Genomic DNA, 26521 nt, shown 5'->3' on the forward strand with positions numbered 1-26521 from the left:
GTCAGTTATTTACGTGTAGGGAATGTGACATAAGGCAATAAGGAATCCACCTTCAGGAGTGGTAACCCCCTCATCAGGTAAGGTCAACTCTGAAGTCATTCCCTTGTGAATGCTCACACCCATACTGCCTCAAGAGACCAGAGCTTGGAGGTGTGTTTGCTCTCTATTCTGGTGTCTTGCTGATTTCCAATGCAAAAGATGCTCCCATTGAATAGACTTTCCTCTTGCACTTAAAGGCTTGAATTTCTACAGTTAATAGGGCCATCCACAGTGACAGAAGCTGGTTTTTTTTTTTTCCCCTAGGTATTGCAGCTGGGAACTGCAGTCACAGTCGGCTGCTTCAACAAGGCAGCTCTTCCCCACATAAACTCTAAAGCTTATTATGTTAGTGTACCATAATATGTACCGTTGGTATGTAGCTAGCTAGCATAAGACATGTCATTTAGTTATTCTGTATATGCAAAGAAGTGTTCAAATGACACACTGGAATTACAGTGCAGTAGTTTTTGCTGGTTGTTCTGGAAACTCTACTAGAAGGGTATTCTCAGCTCCTTCTGCTAGTCTTAAATTAAGAAAGGATCTGAAAGGTTTTTGTATTGTGAGGTAAATCTCAAGGCTTCAGAGAGGTGATCATGAAAAAGCAGGATTTGGCTCTGAACATCAACTGACGTCTGCTCACTGTACTTAGTATTGTGAGAATGGGGAGAGAGGGAGAGTTTTATGTCAGTTTAAGCACTCCCAATTTGTTTAATCATCACCTATGTGCTCTGTGTGGTACAGACCCTTTTGAGTTGCACATCTTTGGCACACACTGCTGCTGTATCAAGAAGAAATTACGAATGGAGTGAATGGATTTCGTAGCACTTGGGAAGCCGTTGAAGTTTGTGCTTAACAGAGCAACCAGGCTGACTAATGTAATGCAATATTAAATGCACAGCAGCCTCAAATAATTTCTGTTTACAGGGGGAAACCTTCTTCTGTTTATTTTGGGTTTTTTGTTGGCTTTTTTTTTTTTTAGCGTATCATCTAAGCAGTGATTAACAGAGGAAAAATAACATTTTTGAAAATGACTGTCCTTCGAAGGAACCAACTAGGAGAGGGTAGAGCTTAATAACTCCCTCTCACCTTTTTTTAATAACAAGTCATTAATTTTCCTTTGATATTGAGAGCAAGTCTGTTCCAGTTCCCAAGACATAATGCTATATGCCCTTGGGGGGAAAAGTGGTTAAGAATTACAAGGAGTATTATGCTTCATAGACATAAGCAACCTGCTGAAAGTAATAACCTGCTATGTGCCTCTGAGTATCTCTGTATGAATCAGGGCTTTAAAGTGGTGATTGATGTATGAGGAATATATCATCGAGACTAATGAGGCAGCTGCATTTGAGAGAGGAGGAATACATTTATTTTCGTCCTCTGTAGCACTGACCGTCGTGCAGGAAGATTCAGACTGGAGTAACCACTTAAACTGTTGCTACAGTCCTTGAGATAATATGGTTCCTCTGCTGAGACAGAGTAGAGCACAGACTTAGCTGAGCATACTTTATTATGCTGTAGCTGTAACAGCTTAGTCTCATTTCCTGACTGTGTTAATTGAGATATTTTTTCTGAGACTTCTTCTGTTGCAGAAACAGTCCATTTAAAACAGTCTTGCTTTCTAAATATCTTAACTTTTCTCTATAGTTTCTGTAGCTTCCAGTTAGATAAGAAACCTGGTGAATTGGTATTTTAATACCTTGTGGTGTAACCTCCTGTAGTGGAGTAATGTCTCATTCCTGGCCACTGGATTTTATGCAGACTGGTTTGGGAAGAGCTTGGGAGCATAGTCATTCACTTTGAAGAACTGCTGTGATCTGTTTCATACTTGTCTGAACCCAGGAATTCAAAGTGTTTTCTACATTAACCACTGGACTGCCTTCTTCCGTTAATGATATACATGAGAAGAACAGCACATTTGATGAGGCAAATGCATTGAAAATACACATCAAAGTATATGTAACATTTAATTACTAATTTACCTAGTGAAAATGTTAGTGTTAATTAAAGAATCTGTGAGTATTAAGAGCTCAGAATTTAAAGTTCATAGAATCATAGAATCACAGAATAGTTAGGGCTGGAAAAGACTTTTAAGATCATCTAGTTCCAACCCCCCTACCATGGGCAGGAACGCCTCACACTAAACCATGCCACCCAAGGCTTTGTCCAACCTGGCCTTGAGCACCACCAGAGGTGGAACATTCACAGTTTCCCTAGGCAACCCATGTTTGGCTTCTAAATCTTAAAAATCTGTAAGATGTCCAAAGGAAAATAAAGAGCTTACACGTCTAACCCATAATAAGTTGTGTTGTTACAAAGCAGTGGAAACCACTTTGCATGTTGTGCATTCATAAAGAGGTGCTCATTAAAAATGCGGGGTTTTTGTTACCACCTGTTATTTGTTTAATACGATATGTGCTTTACTGCAGTGTTGTATTATTTTTGTCATCTTTCTTTTTTGAAGTGCGTTATTCATCACTTTGAACCATATGGGCAGAAATATATTCTGAACATTTGATTTCTGTGCTGGCCAGTGCCTTAGGAAAGACTCTAAAGTCCATGTTTATGGACCTTTCATGTTATCTTTCCATGAACATTTCTTACCTTCTGCATACCAATTAGGAGATTGACAGCTGTGATGCTACAACAAGGGGGCTGCACTTGTTTAGGCAGCCAAGGCCTCTTTGATCAAGTTCATAAATAAAGACAGCTGTTCTGGGAACAGGGAGAGCTTCATGCATGTCCTCTGCAAACCCTGGGGTTTTTTTTTCCCCCTATGGCTTGCACCTGACAGTAGGCATGAGCTGAGGTGTGTGTGGAGTTAGATGTATGGTGACCTGGCTGCTGGCCCGTATGGTAGCACTTGCAGGGGGATGTACCCAAGGGTGTCCCCTGCCAGAATTCTACAGAAACTTTTAAAAGTTTGATTCCTCTGGCACCCTTTCATAAAAATCGGGATGGAATCCTTGTGATGAGTTACTTTAATTCCCTTTCCTTGACTGCTGCAAATCCAATGTGCGAGTGTAATTAGGAATAAAGAGCCGGATGTAAATGTGCCACAGTGTTGCACTTCAGCACTCTTGCCTCTTTTTGACTGTGTATCTCATCTGCTTTTAAGATGCAGTGTTTGCATTGTGCTGTCTCCCATTTCTTTTCCATGATCGTAGCATGTCCAGTAACAGTTGCATGAGTTGTACACAATGAGTGAAGGATGTGTATAGTGTACTACAATTTACTTATTTTTTTTCTCCTTATTGAGGGACAAGGGAATGAATAGATAGCAAAGTGTCCTTTCCTTTCATTGTGGAGTGAAATCTTTTATTTAACACGTTCAGTGGGCAGGTTTCGTTCTTGTCCTTCTGCTCTATGTATGTATCAAAAACCTGCCATACAACCTGGTGTGATCAGCAGTCTGCTCACAGGAGGCCCTTCGTTTGAAACAGCAGTTCTTGCAGCTTGGAGCTGAGTGGTGTTGGCAGAGTTGTTTGAAGAAGTTTGCTTAGTTCTGCCCTCATTGTGTTGAGTCGATTTCAAAGGGGCTGTTGCTTCTAGTTTGTGAGAATGACTTTCAGTCAGAATTCACAGGGAATCATGTATCTACTAATACGAAACAGAGCAAAAGTTTTTATTTTCAGTTTCAGTTGTGCCTGTTATTCTGTTGCTGCTTAGAAAGTGACCTCAGTGATTGCAGATTAGCTCAGGGGAAATTCTGGTTTTTACTACTGTGCTTTAATGTTCAGTAGTAAATTTTGGAGACCTAGCACATCTGCATATTTACACTGTCGATAAAAATTGCTTAGTTTGGAGAATCAAACTTAAATGCCCTGTATTTACTCTATGTCTTAATGTTGTGGACATACAAACATTGGCTTATGCTGCAGTTTAGAGAAAGGGTGAATTTGGGTAGTGCTACTGATGTGCCAGAGTATCTGGGCTTGCATTAAGGTACTTCATTATAAATGCTGGATTTTCCCTGGTTATTTCCTCTAAACAGTGAGTATCTTTTTCTCCCTCTAAAATTAGTGGGAGTTGCATGTTTTCAGAGTGCTGAGAAGTAAAGACTGTTCATTCAGATGCCCAGCTACAAAATGCAAACTATTACTGTAGGTTTGAAGGCACATACTTTTTTTACTGCAGTGTTTCTTCAGTGACTGTGCTAATTCCCATAGAGCTCTAGTTTCTGATCAGCCATTCATCATTCAACCAATTCATCATGCTCTTTGCAAAAAACAGGTTTGGCGAAGTAACTCAATGCCTCCATCAGAGTGTGTTTAAATAGTGATGCAGAACTATTTCAATAAGTTATGTGAAACGCTGCAGGTGAACCAAAGTCCTTACTCCAGCAGTTAACATCATCAACATCTTGGAGTTTGCAGTGGACCAGCATTGCTCCTTTTTCTCTGTTGTACAGCTGCATCTCCTTGCCAAGGTTTTGTTCTTCACTCAGGTGAAGGGTATAAATGCTTTCCCTGCTGATAAATTATTGCTTACACTACCTTTCTCTGACCATAGTGCCCCTTAAAATTTCATCTGAGGCTGCTTTTAGGAGTTAGGCTTCTTCCAGACCCCCGAGGAGGCTCGGCATACTTTGAAGGCTGCTAGGCTTAGATCTGCTGCTAAGTAGTTGCAACAACAGCATAAACTTTTGTGTAGCTTGTATCTTTAAAAATTCTAGTAACTTTTAATTCTACAGAGTAACACAGCCCAAATGTGCTGGACAGGAGAAGGTGTTGCTGCTCTCTGCAGCCTGAGGCTTGAATTGCTCTTGCCTGGAGTAATCTTCCTGGGCATTTACTTTCCTCTCCTCTGCTTTCAGCTAACTGAAAGGCCAGGCTGGCAGAGTTGCACTGCTGCTGGTTTGTGATCTGGTTGATAGGGAGCGCGAGTCACTTGATAAGTCATATTAAGTTTCTCTCGATTATGTTCCTTAAATGGTAAACCTGAGCTCTGCTGATGTAGGTAAGGGATAGGATCTACATGTAAGGCAGCTTGGAAATTGCCTAGCAACATACATGCCTGCTACCTTCACAGGTCATTAAAGGACACTGAAGATGAAGAAGTATAATTGAAAAATGACAGTAATATGAACGGTTTTGGTAGCATGCATAGTTCTGCTTTTTCTGTCTGTACCTGGAGCAGCTCCTTGTGTCTGCGGGCTTTTGCTGGTTTTGAAATTTTTGTGACCACTTTTAAGGTTTTATTCAGTAAATAAAAGGTCTTGAAAGTTGCTTTCTCTTTCTATTTTAGGTGAAATTTTTGTATGAACAAATGACTGATGAGATTTGCTTTCAGGAAAACACTAAACATCACAGCTTAAGGGGAAATTGTGTTTTGTTGACATGGAAGATCCAGTGGTCAGAAGCCTTAAAACTGGGATAGGAGGAGTATTAGAAGTTAATCTTTCCTGAATGTTAATAATAACATAGTGACACAGTTTCCTCTGTTTCTGTCACAGATGGCATAAGGAATCTTTTAGGATGAAACTACACCCTTCACATTTTTTCATATATCATGGGTATTCCCAGGTGTTAAGTGTGCTGCGACTACTGGCAATGACTGATGAAGTATAAAACGGGGAGAGGAAGTCTTCTTTAAAAATGCACATCAATTATTTAACTAGGTTTTCTACATCAGAAGCTCGCCTCTGCTGCTTAACTCTGCCTAAGCTGTTTGCTAGGGCTGTTGTGAAAGAGAACTCTTAAAATGAGGTCTGTGGTATGAGGCTGGTGAGGGAGCAAGAAGGGTAAAGCGCTGCCGAGTTAATTAATGTTAAGTTATGAGTTACTGCAAGATTCACAGTAGATTACACAGATTGTATAAAGCAGGGTTAATCAGTCCTTTCAGATACTTAAGAGAGCACTGTTAAGAACTGGCAAGATTGAAAACTCTTCTTGAGAGAGTGTTTGCATGTGCAAGTATGCATATGTTTGTGAATGCATAGCCTGGATTACCACTGATAAGTAAATCTTGCCTAGCAGCTACCACATAGGGACATTGGCTATTTCCTGTTGTGTGTTTAGGTGAAACTGTGGCAGCTATTGGAAATGACTATATATTTTTCGGGGGGGCATAACTCTTTCTTGAATGCAACAATAAGATACTTGTTACCCTGTGATATTAGGGAAGTGGTGGATTTCCCAACGCTGAGCACTTAAGATTTCGCTGAACAGGGTGCTGGACCATCTAGTCTTGGTCATGTTCTACCTAGAAAGGTTGGATCAGAATGGGCCTTGCCGTCTCTTAAAAGCTGATATCCTATGAAGTGAACTTGTCTGACATGGGAATGGCAAAGGATGGGACCCAGCTCCTGGGGCTGATCATGTACTGGGGCTGCCCCAGGTACCCTATTGAACCCGCTTGCCTTGAGTGGCTGCTGAGAGTGAAGCAACATCCCTTTGTAAAGGTAGCTCTGGGCTGTCAGTTTACAAAGGGATGTACCTGGTCCTTTGCTAAGGTGGTCTTGGGATGTGACTGAAGTGGAGGCTCTTCTGTCACCTCCTTGGTGAAAACGAGTTGGGATAACCAGGGAGGCTGTTCCTGGCAGCCTGACCCGGTAATTGCCTATGGGTTATGCATGGCTCAGCTCTGCCGAGGTGCAAATTACTGCAAGTAGACCCTGTGAATAGCCAAGAGTCAAATGACTGTGTTCTCCTGGTAGGTAATTATTCCCTTGTCCAAGGGGGACACAGTAACTGCAGATAGAAAGGTTGTTTGCTGTTGAAAACAAATGAGCATAGAAGATCCAGGGAGTGATGAGAGGCCCAGAGGCTATTTTGAGGGCATGGTCCCCATTTCCCCTTCCTGCCCTCTCCCATTTTATTCACTGTTAGTTTTTACCAGGGCTAGTTTCTGTGGCACAGTGCTAACAGTGATTGACACAGTAAATGCTGGGCGTGTTTTCTTTTACAGGGGTGCTCGGGTTACTTTAGGAAAGTCACATGAAATTTACTGCATCATCTCCACCTGTACAGTGCAAGAAGCACTGACAGCCTTCAAAATGCCTTGCATATTACCTGCCTGGGGCAACCTGCTGACTGTAATGAGGAACACCACTGTACATTTGTGTGTGGAAGAACTATCTGGTCTGACTTGAAGCTTCTCCCTTTACCCACTTTAAGATTGCTGCTATAGGCTAGGGACTGTGTCAGGGTGTTTGTTGAACTTGTTAATACTGGGTAAATTGGATGATAATGATGATGCAGTGATATGTTGAGGTAGTAATGTTGGATATAAATTCTATAATCATGCGTCATAAAGCTTTCTAGGGGTATTTGGCAGGGGTGTGCCTGAACTGCAAGAACATTGCAGGTATTTGAGTTCTTAGTGCCCTGATAACTGGTTGGTAGCATAAGTTTGCCTGCAAGAGAGCTCTCCGTGATGAGAAAGCCAGGTTGTTGCAGCTAATTTAATCAGATTAATAGCATGTATGAGCTGCTTTAGGTTTGTTTTAACCTACAGACATTATCAATAAAACCTTTTCTCCCTGTACCTCCCCAACCACCTCCTTTGTCCCATAGCATCTTACTGTCTGGCCAGGCATCCTTGCAATGTGGGATAACTTGTCACGCTCTGACTTCCCTTCATACCAGCTGAAAGCTCCCCTTTTTTGTAAATCCGACATGGATTTTTGCGTGGCTGTCTGCAAATGCCTCAAGGACCACTACTGCCCATGCTCCTGTCCTCTGTTGGAATTAGATAATAAACCAGTGGCATAGTGACTGCATGCTTCCTGAATCATCAATGCTAGGTTGGCCAGAAGCTGCCCAAGCACAAGAAGGTTTAAGCTTGTTGGAAACTCATTAAATAAGCTTTTTGGAAGTTAATCAGTTTAATTTAATTTAAACTTGATTTCCCCCCTTTACAGGGAGTAGGATGAGTGCTAACAGACTAGTTGCTCAGTTCTCTCTCTGGTGTTCCTTATGCACTGTCACAACCCTTTTCATCACTGGGGGAAAAAAAAAGGTTGCTTTGGGATTACAATTTTTCCCCAGTTACAGACCCAAAGTTTTTCATGTGTTTTAAAGCAAGGAGTGTTAACCAATAACCTGTGTGTCTTATCCCATAACATCCCCTTTGTTCATCACTGCCTGAATGATGTCCATGTTTTTACTGTTCCTTGGTTTCTAGTGTCATTTTCTGCATTTCTCTAGTACCATCCATTCAAGTTTCTCAAAATGATTTACCAGTGTAATGTGAATTAAATCTTACTTATTTGGGGAAGTATTGTCCTGGAAAGACCAAGCATATTTGTGCTTGTTTCTAAGCACTTACCTGTGTTATATGTAACAGCTCCAAGGATGTTTGGATGTATTGAAGACAATACATGGCACCTTTCAGAGGGAAAAATACTTCTCGCGGTTATCTGGCTCCATGGAGTCAAGAGATCTACTGAGCCAGTAGATAAAAACCATGTATTATACATAATATTTCTACAAATGCTTTAGTTGGGTTGGTGGTGGTTTCTTGATGGCAAGCTGTATTTAATATTGTACTTTCTTTTTATTCCTGTGAGCAAGGGCAGTGGAGCAGAGTTTGGACCTTGGAGCTCTGCATGGCTAATGTATTTCTGGGAACTGTCTTCCTTTTAAAATGAGTGTGCTTGGTGCTGAGTTTCAGAGAATTCAGAAGTGGTTCAAGTCTATTCTGATGGCTTCTGCTGTTTCTTTTTAATGTGTGTTAGGCTAAATTATTATGGTCCTTAGAGACTACGATAAATAAGCTTGAAGCGTGTTCAACAGATGGATTGCATTTTAACTGGCTGTATTTGTAATGTCAAGTGACAGGTCTTTAACACAGCACATTTCATATTCCCTGTTACCACATAAACCACCCCAGGACAAATCTAAAATGAAGTAAAATGTAAGTTGAGAGTAATTTGTCTGGGTACTGTTACAAACACGTGAAGTCGCTTGCACATCATTTGGAGAGAGGAGGATAAATCAATAGGCTTTTTTATTTTCACCAGAGAGGGTAAGATAGTCAAAGGTGCTGCTGGCAATAAAAGCAGAAAAACACAGTGCTTCACAGTTGTATTTTCTCATCTCTGGGTCAAATTGATATCGCCACTAGGCACAACCATAGAGCTGTATTTGTATTAACATAACTGATTCCTCTTGGAGTCAGTAAAACTAGGGTAGGAAATCTGCTGCTACATAACCATTGAATATTTCATTTCAGATTTTAGAAATAAATGTACAGTTTTGTATTTAGTTTGATTTTAAAAATATTTGCTCTGCAACTGCTGAATCTGGCAGTGGCAGCTTCTCCATTGTTTATTCCGCTGGGTTAGAAGCAAAACTAACTGTCCAAAAATGCTTTTTGCATATATAAAAAAAACTTCATTGAAATATATATAGCATTTTTGTTACGTAATGTAGATAATGTGCACTGTAAACAGTTTGAATTTATGTTAAAGCAGATCTGTTAATCAGGGTTTGCCTTGATCACTTTGCTCTCTGATGTCCTGAGTGTGTTAGCCTGCATCAGTTGATTTAACCAGTTCATAAAGCAGCGAGAGTGTGCACAATGGATCATATTATAACCACAGAATCTTCCTTTCATTTCCTTCCTCCGTTGCTTGTTACTACATTTTCATCAACCTACATATATGCCCTGCATATATATGACAAGCTCTCTGTTCCAGAGAAGTCTCAGTATGCATTTGTGCAGCTCCAGTGGATGAGGTTTTGCTCCTGGCTGGGACCTCTGTACTGCTCTAACACAAATAGAAAAACCTGAGCCATAACAATGAACTGGGTGGATGATTGGTCCTGGGTCCTTTCAAGTTCCGTTCACTGTTTTTTTGAGGGGGGAGAGGATTATACACACACACGCATATATATATATATATATATATATGATATATGCCATCCAAATTAATGTGTGATTTTTCTTTTTTTTCTTTTTTTTTTTTTTCTTAATTAAAACCTGGTCTTGTATGGTACAAGTCTACATTGAGTGTACTTCTGTCATTTGGTAGGTTGTCTGCACCCCATACAGACTGAGCATGGCTAAGGTTAGGTATGATTCCTTCACATCCCTCCCACTGCAATTCCAGTCTACGATTGTCAGAACTGATTATTTTCAGCAGATGAGGCAACAGTTATTTTAGCGGCTTTTGGGTTTCCACTTGAAGGGACTTTAGAAGCATGCTTTGTAACTTGCTGGTTTTCACGGAAAAAAAATCCTTTCAAGACAGCTAATTCTCTAGCCTGTCACATAAATACAATTGTTACAGAGATGAGCAAAGTTGTTAATCAAATTTTGTCATGTATATAATGTGTTGGCAGAGAAAGTGAGTACTGAGTCACATACATAGTGTCATCAGGCATGCTTGCATGGTAAGATGTACATGGAAAACATCTCCATAAAAGATCTGTTTCTTTCACTTCTTTGTCATTCCCCTGTTACAACTTGTTTCATCTTGTCTAATCTTTTGTGGGACCCTATCATAGTTTACAGAACCTTGCTAGAAATTATTTCCCTGACACAATAACTCCAGGTAATTATAGCTGATATATGCTACTTAAAAAAAAAAGTAAATAGGAAGATAAATATTTTTTTCTTCCTTTAAAACACAACCTCCTTGTTTTAGGCTGCAGAATAACTTGGTTTCATTATTATATTAAAACTGGAAACTTAAAAAAAACATATTTAGAAAACATCCCTTGTATCTCAGTTTGCTGTTTAAAAATATGTTTTAATGTTAACTTGTTCATTAGCCTGAGTGTTTACGTTTCCTTAGAGTTCTGATTCCAGAATGGGATTGGAGTATACCTTGCCTGGGAGATGCAGTTCCCAGCCTCTATTTGTGGTGGCATTCAAAGGGACCTGAAGATGTGTAGGGGCAAAGCTGCCACCCTCCATCCTCCTTCTAGGAGGGTGTGAGCTGGTGCAGGTGGCCACTGACTCTTGCTGAGACCTTAGATAAGCATGTAGTTGCTCCTTCACCAAATGTTTCCCAGGATGTTTGAGATCAGATCCATGCTGAAGTTTATCAGAGAAAGATGTTGGCTGTGCTGCACAGATAGGAGGACTCTGCTGAACTTTCCTGCTCCGTTGGCCTGAGTTGCAGCTGAAATGTAAGCCAGATTCCATAAGTAGGTAGTGTTTGCTTTTGCTGATATAAATAAAGTTGATGATGGGTTTTCCTCATGGGCATTTTAAGTAGGAAAGCACCATTTGTCTTCCAGTCAGCTGGGCAATTAGCATTTTGTAGCCAAGCAATGTACTTAAGTGGAATCGCTTGGCTTGAGCGTTGAATTACAATGGCTGGTAGACTGCTGCTCTTCTTACATAATTTAGTTAGTAATTTCTTCTTATTTAGGATTCAGGCAGAGGTTAATTCAATTCTGCATGAGAAGCAAGCAGTTACCCTGCATGCTATGCTGTTCTGCAGTGCAAGGGAAGGTTTTTGCGTAGAGCTTGTATTTGCCTGGTCTCTCAGCAATGGAAAGGACAGTTTTACCTACTCGTTTTGTGGCAATCCATTCTTTTCAAGAAACATTTGCATGCTCACACTGGCATTTAAAAGTGCAGCCAGGAAAATACCTTAAGACCATTTTATTCCGTGCTGTTGCATGTGTGTTTTTAAGAATTAAATGTGTAGTGAGGTGTAGTATGGAACAAGGAGACTTTGTTCTACGGAATTACACAGGGGGCCCACTTACCCTGTTACAGGTAAACAAAATGTTAATATGTGATCACTGCGACTTGAGTCTGAGAGCTGCCGCTGCATCTCTTCTGCTTATCTGAGGCAGAGAACAAACATCCGGTGTGTGATCTTGGAAGGATAAAGTAGGTAAAATGTGCTTCAGCACTCCAGAAACTAATTAGAAACTTTTAGATAGAGCAAAAGAATATGTTTGTTTAGGCTCTTAATAAGCCTAAGTGCTTAACCAGGTGCTTAGAATTTTTTCGGCATCTCATGCGTCTTGATTTTTTCCTAAAGTCCTTGGTCTTTGACTGCTAGAGTCAATGTGGAGGAATTTTCTCTCTTTTTTTTTTTTTTTTTTTTTTTTGCTAAAAGCTCCTTTTTTATCAAAGTGATTGCAGAGAGCTTGCAAATGTGAAGCAAGTGTGCCGCAAGGGCTTAGATGGCAGAAGGCTGCTAATGAGAACATACATTTACTTATGTTTAACCTCAGGATTTCTACATAATTAATAATGTGTTTGAATCCTTGTGTATCAATCCTGGAGTGCCTCTGCAGGAGGAAAAAAACCCATACCTCTAGCTTAGGCAGTATCCTTGTTTCTCAGATCTGCCAGTTGTCTTGGCCTGCTTCATGCTCTGCATCTGTGGGCCAGCACAGCAGACGGGGAGTGATCCAGGACTGAGCACCCAGTTTTACCTTCACTTCAGAAGCCCTTCCTATTCACATAGGTTCATGTAGCTCTGCATTTAAACCTTTGTAGGGTTTATCTATTGAGTTTGGGAGTCTGGCTCAAGTAGCACACGACTTGAGTGCTGATCCTTATATTTTGTGATAGTGGTGTTGACCTATCTAGAAGCATCCATTCTTGCAACCATCACTGCTGTCAAAAGAGCAGAGATTTTGGACAGATCCCTTCAAGCTTAAAATTGCCTGATCTTCAGCAGAGGTGCATTTCAGGCACTTGCAGGCGCTGCACTGAGGCCAGATGGGGATTTGTTTTCAGTTAGATTCCTTAAATAACACTTCTGATACCAACATTATTTTTTTGTGGAAATCTCATTAGCAGCAATTAAAAAAAAACAATTTGCTCAGAGTGAGGTGATTTCTGACTTGCAGTAGCTGGCCTCTGAGTTGGTTAGTGATCTAGGTGTAATGCTGGCAGCTCAGACCCTAATTGTTCCAATAACCAAGGAAATTGTTGCCACATGTTATTGCTGTAACCTTTACTGTTTTTACCAAGCTGTAGTTGTGCTGTAAAAACGATTAAAAGGTTTCTCACAAGAGGAATTAGATTTTTTTTTCTTTTTTTTTTTTTCCTTAATCCAGAGAGCAATGGTACTCTGGGGTTTTGTGAGCTATTTAGTGTTTGAAAACCCTGCTTTGCTCTCCAGTAGTTCGTGCCTTGAGTGTGCTGTCCTGAGCCGTGCCAGTCAGCTGGGGCAGGATGACACATATGTGCCATATTTGCCTCTGCTGCGGTTTCTCACAGTTATGTTTGATTTCAAGTAAAATGGCATCCTTTTGTATAATACAATAACATGCTGTCCTTATGAGGAAACGGTGTGATTATCTTCCATTTCTTTTGCTGGCTGGACCCATATCCAGATTAATCTCATGTCCAGTGTAGCACAGCACAGCTCCCTGCCTGAAGCCCTAGTTTGACTTTGTGGGGTCTTCAGGGTGGGATGGTAAGATGTGAGGGGAGCAGAGAGGCCAGACTGCCAGACTGAGGCACTGCATTTTACTTGTCAACCTGTGTTGTTGCTGCTTCAGATATGGAAAGCAAGAAAATACTGGTAAGTGATAGAAGTTGAATTCATGATTTGCTGTTGATGGGAGTGACTGTGGTTGTATTTCCAGATGTCGGAAAGCAATGGACCTGAGACATGGTCACTTTATCCTAGCTACTAAGTCAGCTGAGCCTTGCTAACTTTGTGTTTTTTTCCCAGACAAAATCTGAGCTAAACTCATCAGTGTAAGCAGCTTTTAGTTTTCTTAGGTGTTTCTTACACTCGTGAGTGGGTAGTTCATTTACATTCTGTTAGCAGAGGATAGTTTATTAAACTGAAGTAACTGTTTCTTTGACTCCTTTTCCTTATCTTGAAAAAGGAGGGCAATGACATTGACCTTCCTTTATAAAGTGTTGAGATCTACTGGTGAACTGCAGTGTGTAACAGCTACATACTGCCATCACAAACACTAATCTGAAGGTGAAGGCTTTAGAACAATAAAGATAGTTATCTATTTAAGTAGCTTACTTAAAAAACAAAACAGGTCAGAGTAACACCTGAACAATTTGAATCTTTCAATCTGAATTAAGAAACCGCTCTTCCCAGGCTTGAGGCTGTTTCTGCCTGTATTTGGTGACTGTCAGTTTCTTGCCAGAAAATACTAAGTTCAAACAGTTAAAAGGGCGTTCAGTCATGCTTATGTTGGATGTCATACTCATAATTTTACTGGAGCTCATGGGAATGTTACCAGCATAAAGGTTAGCTGTAATGCCTTTTGTGACTGCCAGTTAAATAGCTAATAATCTGATGATTACACAAAGGCAACACAAATTCCTTATGCATTCTTGCCTCAGTGCCACTCCACACACTGAGTGACAAGAAGCACAATTCTTTCTCTTTTTTGCCATGGAAATTGCTGGTTAAAGCTCAGTACTTCAGTATATGCAAATTCTGTTTTTCTGTTTAAAGCCTTAGTGCCATGCTGTATTGTCATAACAGATATTGCAGTCCAACCATGTGCTGTTAAATTCAATGGGGTTTGCACCTGTTTTGGTAACAGATGCAAACAACTTTGACATGTCTCAAATGCGCAAACTATAAAATGCGTTTGGCTAATTACTCACTGAATGCTTGGTCTGCATTAGCCAAACTTCACATTGCATAAAGGTCTGTAGAGTCTTTTTTTTCTTAACAGTGTCAAAAAACACTGTCATCTGTAACACTGAGATATTTCTGCCTTATTCAGAAGAGAAACAGTTGAGTATGTTTTGGATATGGATCGGGGGGGGGGGGGTGTGTGTGTAAATTGTATATCTAAAACTTTTTTTTTCTTTTTGAATATCCATTCTGAATACTTATCAAATGCTGCAGGCTCACTGAAATATTTCCTCTTTCAGTCAGGGTTAATTTTCCTCCTGTAGTAACTGTGAAAGCAGAGGAATAACAATGGGGTAAATAGGAGGGGAAGTGGTTGGGTGAATGAGTGATTGTTTTGGGAAATGTGTTACTGTGCTTATCTGCGGTACTTTTCCCCTGGCTGTGAATGCTTTGCAAGTATCAGTGCATGTGCCCTCCCAGTCGCCTAGAGGTGGGCTAGGGAATAGAGACAAGCAGAGAAAAGGCACATGCCAAACATTTGGTAGAGCTCTGTGTGTGATTCTTTTGTTTCCTGAGTCCCATCACAGTTTTAATCACACACCATTTTCCTCACAGGCTTTTTATGTGAAATAAATACTTTCCTGCAAAATGTTTTATTCATACCATCTCAAGAGAGTGCTGGTAACTGTAGTTTGAAGGTAATGACTGTATGCTTGTGCTCTGTATGTTACTGGGGTTCATGGCTGATCAAATTATTACGCAGAGTCTCATCTGTAATGTATTTATTTGTCTATGCTTCAGCATTTTGCCTATCCCAGGACTTGCAGCCTTTCCTATCCCTTAAGCCTGTTCTGCCACTTCAGAGTAGCTTCAGGCAGCTGACATAGGAAGGTTGAACCTGACCAAGCAATGCACCTATTCAAACAAACTGTCCTGACAAAGAACTTTTTTGTTTTGTTTAAGCTCTGCTGATAACTCAGTACCACACAGCCGCTAGCTCGCGCCGCGCTCCCCCCCCCCCCGCACTCCTGGAGGGATGGGGAGGAGAATCAAAAGAATGTAACTCCTACAGGTTGAGATAAGAACAGTCCAGTAACTAAGGTACAACACAAACCACTACTGCTACCACCAATAATAATAATGATAAGGGAAATTACAAGGGAAGAGAATACAACCGCTCACTAGCTGCTGACCAATACTCAGCCTGAACCGAGCAGTGATCTAACCCTTCCGGGTAACTGCCCCCAGTTTATATAGTGGGCATGTGGTATCTCCCCCAAAATATAATGACCTTTGAACAAGGTTCATGACATATTTAAATCTGTTTTAATCCCCATTTAAAAACAATGGGAACTTAGAACTAAACTAGAACTTTAAATCCAGTTTCTCTGAGCAGTGCCAGATGCCTGTTAAATAGCTTTCCCCCACACCCACTTCCCTAGCCCATCATTAAAATCTCAGACCCATGAAATAATTTGACCAATTATTTGAGTTACTCAAACTTCATGGAACGGCCTAGGTACCTTTGAACCAGCTGCATTGATATACCCTGAAACATGACAGCAGCTGTATGTTGAACATCAATTGAATACAGGTCATGTCTGGGGTAAAGGCATGACTGATCGGTGGGCTTGGCATGGCCATGCATTAGTTCTGATCAGTGCCATGGGGCTCTTTAAGTCCTGTATTAGCCATTGTTAAAAGAGGTGATCAGTGTATGTTAGCTGTGCAACCTGATGCGGTCTTCAAATAGTGATTTCTCTCTCAAGTGGGGCTTCCTCTTGTGACCTCTGACCTGCTAGTGCATTTAAAGCTTTGTAAAGGATGGAGCTCTTTATTCCTTGTGGTGTGATTGATTGGAATTCCTTCACACTGAACTTTGCCTGTTGTTCTCTTTTGTTTAGGAGGTCCTCCAGCAGCTGATTGTAATGACTTTACCAAATGTTTTAATGATTGGCAAAGATCCTCTTTCTGGTGAGTAGTTTGTTGGGTCCTTAACCCTTTGCTCCTGAAATGCTGAATAAAATTTCTGTTTGTTTTGTTACCTTAAATTAGAATAGAATCATATTACTGTTTGGATTGGAAAAGACCTTTAACATCATCAAGTCCAACCATTAACGTAGCACTGGCAAGTCCACCTTTAAACTGTGTCCCTGAGCACCACATCTACACATCTTTTGAATACCTCCAGGAATGGTGACTTCACCACTTCCCTGGGCAGCCTGCTCCAATGCCTGACTACCTTTTTCGTGAAGAAATTTTTCCTAATTTTCAATTTAAATCTCCCTTGGTGCTACTTGAGGCCATTTCTTATGTCCTATCACTTGTTACTTAGGATTAGAGACCAACACCGTGTTACAGCCTCCTTTCCAGGTAGTTGTAGAGAGTGATAAGGTCTCCCCTGAGCCTCCTTTACTCGAGATTAAACAACCCCAGTTCCCTCAGCCATTCCTCATAAGACTTGTGCTCCAGACCCTTCACCAGCTTTGTTGACCTTTTCTGGACCTGTTCCAGCACCTCAGTGTCCCTCTTGCAGTGAGGGGCCCAGAACCAAGCACAGTATTCAGGGTGCAGCCTCACCAGTGCTGAATACAGGGCAATAATCACTTCCCTGGCTCTGCTGACCACACTATTTCTGATACAGGCCAGGATGCCGTTGGCCTTCTTGGCTGCCTGGGCACACTCTGGTTCATGTTCGGTGGTCATCAGTCAGCATGCCTAGGTCCTTTTCCACCAAGCAGCTTTCCAGCCACTCTTCCCCAGGCCTGCAGCATTGCATGGGGTTGTTGTGACCCAAGTGCAGAACCTGGCAGATTGCCTTGTTGAATCTCATACAGTTGGCCTCAGCCCATTGATCCAGCCTGTCCTGATCCCTCTGTAAAGCCTTCCTGTCCTCAGGCATATCAGCACTCCTGAGACTTGGTGGTGTCTGCAAACTGACTGAAGGTGCACTCAATCCCCTTGTCCAGATCATTAATAAAGATATTAAACAGAGCCAGCCCCAGTACTGAGCCCAGGGGAACAAGAGTTGTGACCAGCCACCAACTGGATGTATCTTCATTCACCACCACTCCTTGGGCCTGGCCATCCAGCCAGCTGGTTACCCAGTGAATGGTATACCAGTCCTAGCCATGAGCAGCCAGTTTCTTGAGGAGAATGCTCCTGACATCCTTGTAGAGTCCTCTAGAATTGCTTGCCCGTTCTTCCAAAGGTGATAAATTCTCCTTTTTTTTTTTTTCCTCTGAGTTCCAGCCAAGCTCTCTGTTCAGCCAGGCCAGTGGTCTTCCCTGCTGACTGATCTTTCTGTATGTGGGGATGGCCTGATACTGCACATTTAAGATTTCCTTATTGAAGAATGTCTAGCCTTCCTGGACTCCTTCAGAACTGCCATCCAAGGGACTCTGTCAACCAGTCTCCTAAACAGGCCAAATTGGAAACATGCTTTTAAACAAACTGTACATATTTGCAGCCAAACTACAAATATTTGAATACTGCTGAGTCTCATTTTAATATATATAATATACACCACTTATGTTTACATACCTGTACATAGAAATGTAATATCTGATATGTGTTTGCATGTCAAACACATGATAATGAGTTGGTTATTGACTTTCAAGCAGTTGCTGCTCTGACTTTAGCATGTCTCTTCACTTCTTGCTGCAAGTGACCAAGGATACTGTCTGCAGTAGGAGAATTGTTTGCCCTCCAGGTTTTCTGTCCTGCATGCCTGTATAATCAGTTCAGTTGGAGCAGTATGTACACATAGGAAGAGTCTTGTAGAATTGCCCTGAAGTGTGAAGGAACTGTTGCAAAGTGTGGGAAGTGAAATATGTGCAGTGGGGTGAAAAAACACATATATGATACACTGGAAGAAGTTAAGAGAGTGGACAACAAGAAAAGCATTTGTCTGGCCATGTTGTTTAGGCAAGGACATCTGCCACATGAGGTGTCACATAAAAAGTGACCTGGAAGCCAGTGAGCTCCTGTCCAGAGTCCGGTGGTTTTGGTGAGGTAAAATGAAACCTGTTAAGTCTGAAAATGAAGTAGACTTCTCTGTAGAATCACATTTCTGAAATGAAAGGTCTTATTGCTGTGGCTTTTCTTTTTGATTATTTTTTTAATGCCCATTCTGTCTCTGCTTTGGCCCTGTGCTAGTATCAAGGACACTATATTTGTTTTTACCAAAAAAGGAAAAGTAGATGAACCTTGTCAGCAGTGATGGGGAATGACACAGTAATCAGCATCTCTAGAGGAAACAAATGGCAGAAACTTTGACAGGAGATTTTTATCTTGCTTCTCTTAGCAGCAGTAGTATTAACTTGGAGATGCTGGATCACTGAAACTCAGAGTTTTGGCACTTTCGCAATAAAATCAAGCTGCGAGTAAGGCACCCACGTGTTCAGCAAGCAGATTAAAGTCTGCAAGGCTGGTCTCAATTCTCCTGTACAGGCTACTGTTATGGGTAAAGAAGGAAATAGAAATGCAAGAGCTGTTGCTTTTCAGAGTTGTACAGGCACTGGGCAGAGCCTGGTCTGCTAGCATCAAGAATGCTATTCAATAGAGATGTTTGGGCCAACAAGGCAGTATCTCTGCTGGCTAAGTATCAATGGAAAATGCTGGCTGGTTTCTTGTCATGGCCATTCCTGAGCGACATTTGGCAGGAGACTCATAATGGAGTAACCACAGTGTTGGTTCCTGGTGAAGCTTCACACTTGAAAGCTGTCCTGTGTTTAGCTATAATTTTCCATCATTGGCTTGCTGGTTTTTGTCAGCACTGTAGATCTTTATTTCTTTGAAGATGCGTCTTGTAGGAAGGATATTGGTCATCCGTGTGTTCCTGTCTTCCAGTTCCTTTAATCACAACCAGAAAATTTTGCACAACCAGTCCCAGCTTAGAGACTACAGAGGAGGGTGGTGAGCAAAGAAAGACTCGATGTATACTTGCTCCAAAGAATGTATTCAAGGAGTAAAGTGTATAAGGGATAGGATTTCAAGAGAAGCTCATCTCAGTCTTAGCTTTAGGCAGATGATCACTGGTAAGATGTGCTGAAAAATGGTTAGAGAATTGAAGAACTAGAACTTCTTTCAGGAAGAGGAACCTGGCTGAGGGTTGACAGGAAGCTTGGAAAGGGAACAGGGAGGAGAAAGCTGAGAAGTTAGTAAAACCAGTATAAAAAGATGAATGAAGTAGGCTGTGATGAGCAATGACTGGGTGACTATCAGGTTGATGTCCTTGTTACTGAATGTGTCAGAGAGGAGTGAGAAGAAAGGAAAAACAAGTGAAACACTTCTCCCTAGTTAGTGAAAGAGCTAAAGGAGGGTTGCAGATTGAATAGAGATGTGAGGACAAAGCAGTCGTGAGCATGGAACGTGGTGCTTCTGACACGAATACAGAGAATCCCCAGGGAAAGGTTATGGGGAAGGGAAGAGGCAGGGGACGACAGCAGGGGGGTGAGAAGAGATGATGGAGACCATTATTTGAGGGAAGTGTTTAAAAGCAGCAGGAATGGTAGAGGAGAAACCACTTTCTCTGTGTCAGTGATCCAGTCCAGAGACAGTGATCCAAACAGACTGAGAGGGAAAGAAGAGTCCTGGAGGGGGCATCTGCAAAGGCAGTGCTAGGCAATGTGGGGAGCACTAGGAGCTGGAGACTGAGGCGCAGGTGGTCTGTGGGGCTGGGGTGGGTGAGAGGCAGTAGTAAAATTTCAGTTTTGCTTTCCCTGTCCTGTAAGTTGTCCCTTTTGAGCAAAGAAAGATAAATTGATCCCACAATCACATTCCTGGAACAAATACAGTGTTGCTCTGTACTGTTTGCTGGGAAGGTTCCTAATGACTGTGTTGACTCCATAGGTCCAAGAGCAGAGAGCTGTTAGAACATTTGATATGGTTCACAGTGTAACAACTTCAGTGACTTACTCCTTTTATCAAGCCCACGTGATGCATTGTCATGCATGTTTTTGAGCTGTGTTCACCAGCGCTATCTGCAAATTTTACTTTTTCCATCTAAAACGCAGCCAAAAGTGGTGTTACATGTGTTAAATTATAACCAGAACAGCTCTGAAGCTGGGAATGTTGTTCTTGCTATTTAGGTCCCATTTGGCATTCAGCAGTTGGGACTATTGAGGGGTTCTACATTTCTGCTTTGATTGTGAGACTATTGGCAAAACAGAGTGGCCATCACTGAAAATACCGTAGCAATTTGGGTTTTGCATAGGAGAAGGAACATGTCTGCTGGGTTTAGGAGCTTTACTTGCTTTCATGTCCAGTAAGTCATTTTGATCCAGGTCATGGCAATTTTGTCTACTGTAGTTCTGTGGCAAAAATATTTGCAAGAAGATGAAGGCTTTGACTGGTTTCAAGTTTCTTTTCAGCTCCCTCTATTCTAGAAAGTTTGATTACAGGATTTAGAAAGTTTTCCCAGGAATCTGACTTGCAGAAAGATGCAGTTGATGTTACAGGACTTACTCCCTTCTCTGTATGGTGGAAAGCTACTACCATTAAATTTCCTCTGCTTTTGTGTTCCTCCATGTTTTTTCTCGCTGAACAGCTTTTTCAGTTAATTACTGCACCACAAATCCCCCAGTGATCAATATGAGAATCGTCAGTTTATCATCTGTATACATCACTGTAATCAATTTCTATACTTATCTCTGGTTTTTGCATGCCTTATGCACAAGGAATATCAGTAGAGAGTACTAGTCCTGAACATCTATTTAAAGGCGTTGACTAATTTCTTAGATTCTAGACATGCTTAGTTTAACACAGCTAGTGAGTGTACTTGGAAAGTGATGGCAATTAATCCTTAGAAACAGTCATAATTAATTTGGATGTGGGTGGGATTTTAACTTTTTTTCAGACCAAGAATGGAAATGGGGGTTTTATTTACCTGAAGTAGGCTCATTTCTGTCTCTTCAGAAAACATTGCCATTTAGCTTTTCAAATTGGCCATGAAGTTTGTGAAAGAGAGAGTCCAAAGTCCCTGCTAAAAAGTGTCTACAGGAACTGTCTTCATTAAAATCATAAAAGATGTCTACTCTCACTGGGGTATTTTTTCATGTCTGGTTTCCTTCCTCATTTTGTTTCATGATTCTCCAGAGGCACAAAGATTAATAAAAGATGAAGTTAATAACAAAACACTGGCTCAATAGCAATCAAGCTTTTCTCACTCAGCATGTTGCTACAGTTGGGAAAAATGGCACTTGTGTGTTTTACTACTTCCCACCTTCTCCACACATTCACCACCACTGCGTATGTACCACTACATGCACTGGTACTCCCTCTCCTCCAGTGGAGGAACGTCAAAGTTGAAATGTGCTGAAGAAAGCGGCACAAGCTCAAGATTTCGAGTGCTTGGGCACTCTCATTCCTGTTTTCCCTGACATCTTTCCTAGCACACTCTCCTTTTTTCTTTTTTTTTTTTTTTTTTTTTAATTTACATTGGTCCTCCTTGTTTTGTTGCTGTGTCTGCTAATCCCAATGCCTGCCTTTTCCCTGGGTCCTGCCATCTGTTTCCCACCCTCTGTGTCCTGTGAGAGCAGAGTAGTCTCCTGGCTTTGGTACAGGGAGGCTCCCAGGATGCACAGGTGGTGCTCGGGCTTTCCCTCCCTTTGTTTTCCAGAAAGACCACTGGTCCCCTCCCAGGGCTGGGAGCAGATGGTCTTTCTGGAAATCCCCCAGGTTGACTGCTCCCTTGCAGGCAGAAATAGGTGTAAAAGAAAAGAGGCTTGGGGGTGTTCTTGGGGTTTTGGTGGTGGTTTTGGGTATGGTGGGTTTTGTTTTGTTTTGTTTTGTTTTGTTTTTTTGTGGTGGTTGTTTTTTTTTGGGGGGGAAGGGTGTTGGTTTGTGGGTTTGGGTTTTTTTTTTTTTATTAGCACCTTTCTGTTTACATGATAGTTTGAATCCTGTCCATTAATTTCAGCGTGTAGGTACCTTGTCTGCCAGGCACTGCCTCAGACCTGTGCATTTGCGTTCCAGGTTGTAGGAGGACACTGTCTTGGTAAGGTCAGCTATAATAAGCCTGGGTAGACCCAACAAACTTTCTTCCCAGCCATCTAGGAAGGGCCTGTGTCTTCCCAATGAGCCAGCACAGGGAAGCCTGTGCATTCCTTCTTATGCAGCTGCACAATGAGCTATACCAACTTACTGAGTTTTAGCACAAATCAAGCATTCTGAAAAACATTGCAGGATCATTCACTGTTCAGGAAGCATGACTAAATCAGGGATAAAGATCATTTCTTTTTGCTCAACATGATTTACAGGACGAATACACTGTCCTGAGTGTGGAACCTAGCTGCTGTGCCGTGTGATAATCCTAGATGTGCTTCTGATACACTTAGTAATCTTGGGCACTCCACTCTCAGCTCTCTTGTGTGTGAGATGAAAGGGCTTCCTGTCTCATTCTGAGGTTTAATTGGTTTAATTGAAAGCTTTCTTCAGTTCTTCAATTGAAAACTTTCTTCAAAGCACTTCAGTTTGATAGATTTTTTTCACACATACCCCATTTCTTCTAAATATCTCTTGTAAATGATGTTATCCTACATGGCTTTAAAATGTTACTCAAACCTAACTTGAGTATGAGTTGTCTTGGAGTGCCTTGATGCCAACAAACTGTCTCCACCCCATGGGAAACAACTTCTGAATGAAAGCCCAAGGAATTTATCTCTTTTAAAAAACAACCACACATGATCAACATCATCAAACGTGTCTGGTAGATATGCTAGGTAGACCTTTTAACCTTAAAAGCTTTTCTAGTGGTCAGTACAATCTCACTTTCATTACATGTCCATAGGATGTCAGCAAGCAGAAAATAACTTTTTTTAGAAATCCTGGAAAACTCCTGACAGCTAAGTTTTCTTTGAAAGCTGCTAGTGAGGAGAGCGGACTGCCAAATGCTATGTTTAAAACAGTAGCAAACCCTCATGGTTACCTTGAGTCTTTTCTCAGTCCTTTGTATGAACTCTGGCTTGGCCTTCCCTGCCAAAGGGCTTGCCATGTCTGTTTTGACTTCTCTTCCTGATGGGAGGGCCCAAGTGGGGACACGTTTCAGAGTGGTGTTTCCAGGTAAGGTCAGTCCCTGAGCTGACCAACCCAGAGCAGGGTTGACCTTGCTAAGTTAGTCTGCAGTAGTAGCTGAAGGTGTTTTACCTCACAGGGTCATGAGCATCACTGATGCCCATCTGTTATCTCATGGAGAGGATGGCACCTTTGGTGCAGAGAGGTAACGTGTAGCTTGCATGTCTTTCAGATGGTATAGATTTTCTTGCTGTTGGAAAGTAACTGATGTTTTCTAAAATGAGTGATTCCAAGCCACTAGGCTCACCCGGAGGACAGCTGTGATGCCATGGTGCCTGGATTGGAATTTATGGTCAATAATGGGGTACCATTGGAGCATGCAGGGGTTAGGGCAGTTGGCTGATGTGATCCAGAGCAAGCAACCTGGTGGCTACTCCTTCAGTCTCTCATGGAGATGTTCTGCCCCACCTAAGTTTGGGAGAATGAGAGACGCACTCTGTAAGTCCACTTATGGACTTGCCCTACATAAATTAGCAACTTGCTTTCATGTCATGCTCTGCATTTCATACCTGGTCTGTATCTTCTCTGAAGCTGATGCAGAGTGAAACTGATGCCGAAACTCTGACGAATGCTTGTGTTCATATAAAAATGTCTTCTGACCAAACCTGAATCTTTGGGTTAGTAGTGCCCTCAAATGAACTGTTCATGAAGTAACAGATTTTTTTGTTGTTCTTGTTACTGAGGGTTTTTTTCTGTGACACTACCTAATTTAACATTGTGCTATTCAGAATCGTACAGAACTATCGGACTTACAGATTGAAATGTTATATATCTATTAAATAGTAATTTTCAGAGAAGAGCAAGCCATATGTGTTGCTGGATAAAGGGAAAAGAGTAAGAATGATTGTTAAAAATATTCTGCAGGGAAATTAACAATATTGTACTTATAGGGTGAAGTGTGGACTAGCATGTTTTAAATATGTCTGTCTCTGCAGAAGAGAAGTATTCCTGCTTGCAAAATCTTAATGATTACAAATGTGGGACTTCAGTGTTGAGAGTTCTTGTGGGGATTTGTACATATACATATTTTTGTAGGGTGGTCATGAAATATTTCAAATATCAACATTCCAAAATGTCATTGAAAAATTATTATAGAACAAGTAAGGTATATTTAAAACTGGTTTAGGGCAACTGTGTGCTCTAAAATCAGGAAATAGGAAAACATGTTATTTCCAAAGCTGCCTGCACATGGCTGTGCTAGCTTGCAAGTTTCAGAGGATGGAAGTAACCCTTGTGGTATTTCAGGTCAGTGTGCCTTTGTGCATTGGGGGGGATGCAGCAGCTTAACTCATGAGTCAGTTTAGCTCCCGTTTCCCAGCCTTGGTCCTGTACATGCCTCTAACCTTCTGCCAGTATAGTTTTACAAGGGGATGGGGTTAGTGGAGGAACAGAGTTGCCCTCAGAGAAATTACTATCTGTCTGTTTAGTGATAGGAGCAATTGAACATGCAAGTAAAGCAGGGTATAAAATGAAAGTGTTTATCCCACAGTTATGCATTCTGTCTCAGGAAGCCTGCAGTTGTATAGGGATGAGAGAAAACTGCATGGCCTGTTTCTCGTTCCATCTTCTCTCCTAGTGTGGATGAGGACAGGCTTTTCCTGGACCTAACTCCATGATGATTTTTTATTTCCTCGTCGAAACTCTTTGCCTTCTGTCTTCCTTTATCTAACTTTGATATACGTTTCTTTACCACCCAACAATCCTTACATTAATTTTATTGAAACAAGTTGGCTCAAAGCTGCAGCAGTTACCCTTGTGAAGCTTTTCTCTCTCCTATCCTTTGGAGGCAGTCGGCAGGGCTGTTGGTCACAGCAGGGCTCCCTGCAGTAACAACCTGCGTGTGTCTACTCCCCACCCGGCTCCCAGAGCATATGGTTAGCTGCATATTCTGTCTTCTACATCACTCATTTTTTTTTATCCCTTTTAGCACATGGGGTTTCTGCTTCAAAGTGTGAACAGGCTTTGATGCAGAACAGAGGCAGAATTTATTTGCTAAAACATTTCTCAAAGAGAATTTACATGCACAGAATGGCATTCAGCTTTTGGAAGTCTGAGTGGCAACTATGTTACAGACAGAGAATTTAGGACAAGTCGTTTCCTTGAAAGTAACCCTCCTTTGCTTCTGCCCTGGGTGGTTTTGTTTTGTTTTAGCATGGGGTTTTTTTGGAGCGGGGGGAAGTTGTGATGGTTTGGTGAGCTTTTTTGCACCCTTGTTAATCACAAAACAAGGGACAAGCACTGGCATATGCGTTGAACTATGTGAAAGTTGGTTTGTAGAGAGTTGTTTCAGTTTTAGTTTTGGGGGTATTTTTCTGGTTGTGGATTTTTATTTCTTTTTCCCTTCCCCCCTGCCCCCACACTTTGATCAGAAAAACCTCAGAAAATGTAGGTGAGGATACTAAGTGGAGGGGGAAAAAAAGTCCTGCTGGATCTGGGATTTTAAACTAATCCATAATAATTGTATTGTTATATGGAAAGCGTGGTAATGTTGTAATTAACACATACTTATTTTATTGTCCAGGCACTTGTTCAAAGGCCTTATTTCTCTTTTCAGGCAGATATTTTGGAGTATTTTGCAAGTACTGAACTTGTTGTACATACATGCTGATTCCCTTTTGTCCTCTGTAGGTAAAAGCATGGATGAAATTAAGAAGCTGCTGTTGTTGGTTCTGGGATGTGCTGTGCAGGTGAACATTCATTAAAGGCTTGAAAAATCAGATAATTTTTTTCTCTTTTTTTGAACCTGTTATTTTTTCTGGAGAGAGAAAATCTAGCAAAAAATCAGTGCTGTGTGAACGAATCTCCAGCTCAAGGCAGCCTGTGAGCTGAAATTGTGAGAAGACACAATAGCTGAATGAAAGAAATGCAAGCATGCTTTGTGATAGCAGTAGCCTCAATTTGTTGCCAGTGCTTTATCAGCCACAGGAT

The 26521-nt window shown here is 41.4% G+C and overlaps 1 protein-coding gene across 2 annotated transcripts in view; it reads left to right on the forward strand.

Annotated features, from left to right (window-relative positions):
* CCDC88C (coiled-coil domain containing 88C) overlaps window positions 1–26521 on the forward strand; it is a 97407-nt gene that overhangs the window by 24179 nt on the left and 46707 nt on the right. For both annotated transcript variants that reach the window (XM_061359912.1, XM_061359913.1), the window contains exons 4-5: window positions 16423–16492; window positions 26222–26280. In XM_061359912.1, coding sequence (XP_061215896.1) covers window positions 16423–16492; window positions 26222–26280 — 129 coding nt within the window. The remainder of the gene's footprint in view (window positions 1–16422; window positions 16493–26221; window positions 26281–26521) is intronic.

This window comes from Neopsephotus bourkii, unplaced genomic scaffold (assembly GCF_033783945.1).
Source record: "Neopsephotus bourkii isolate Nb327-2 ecotype Australia unplaced genomic scaffold, CSIRO-AGI_Nbou_v1 NB_998, whole genome shotgun sequence".
NCBI lineage: Eukaryota > Metazoa > Chordata > Aves > Psittaciformes > Psittacidae > Neopsephotus > Neopsephotus bourkii.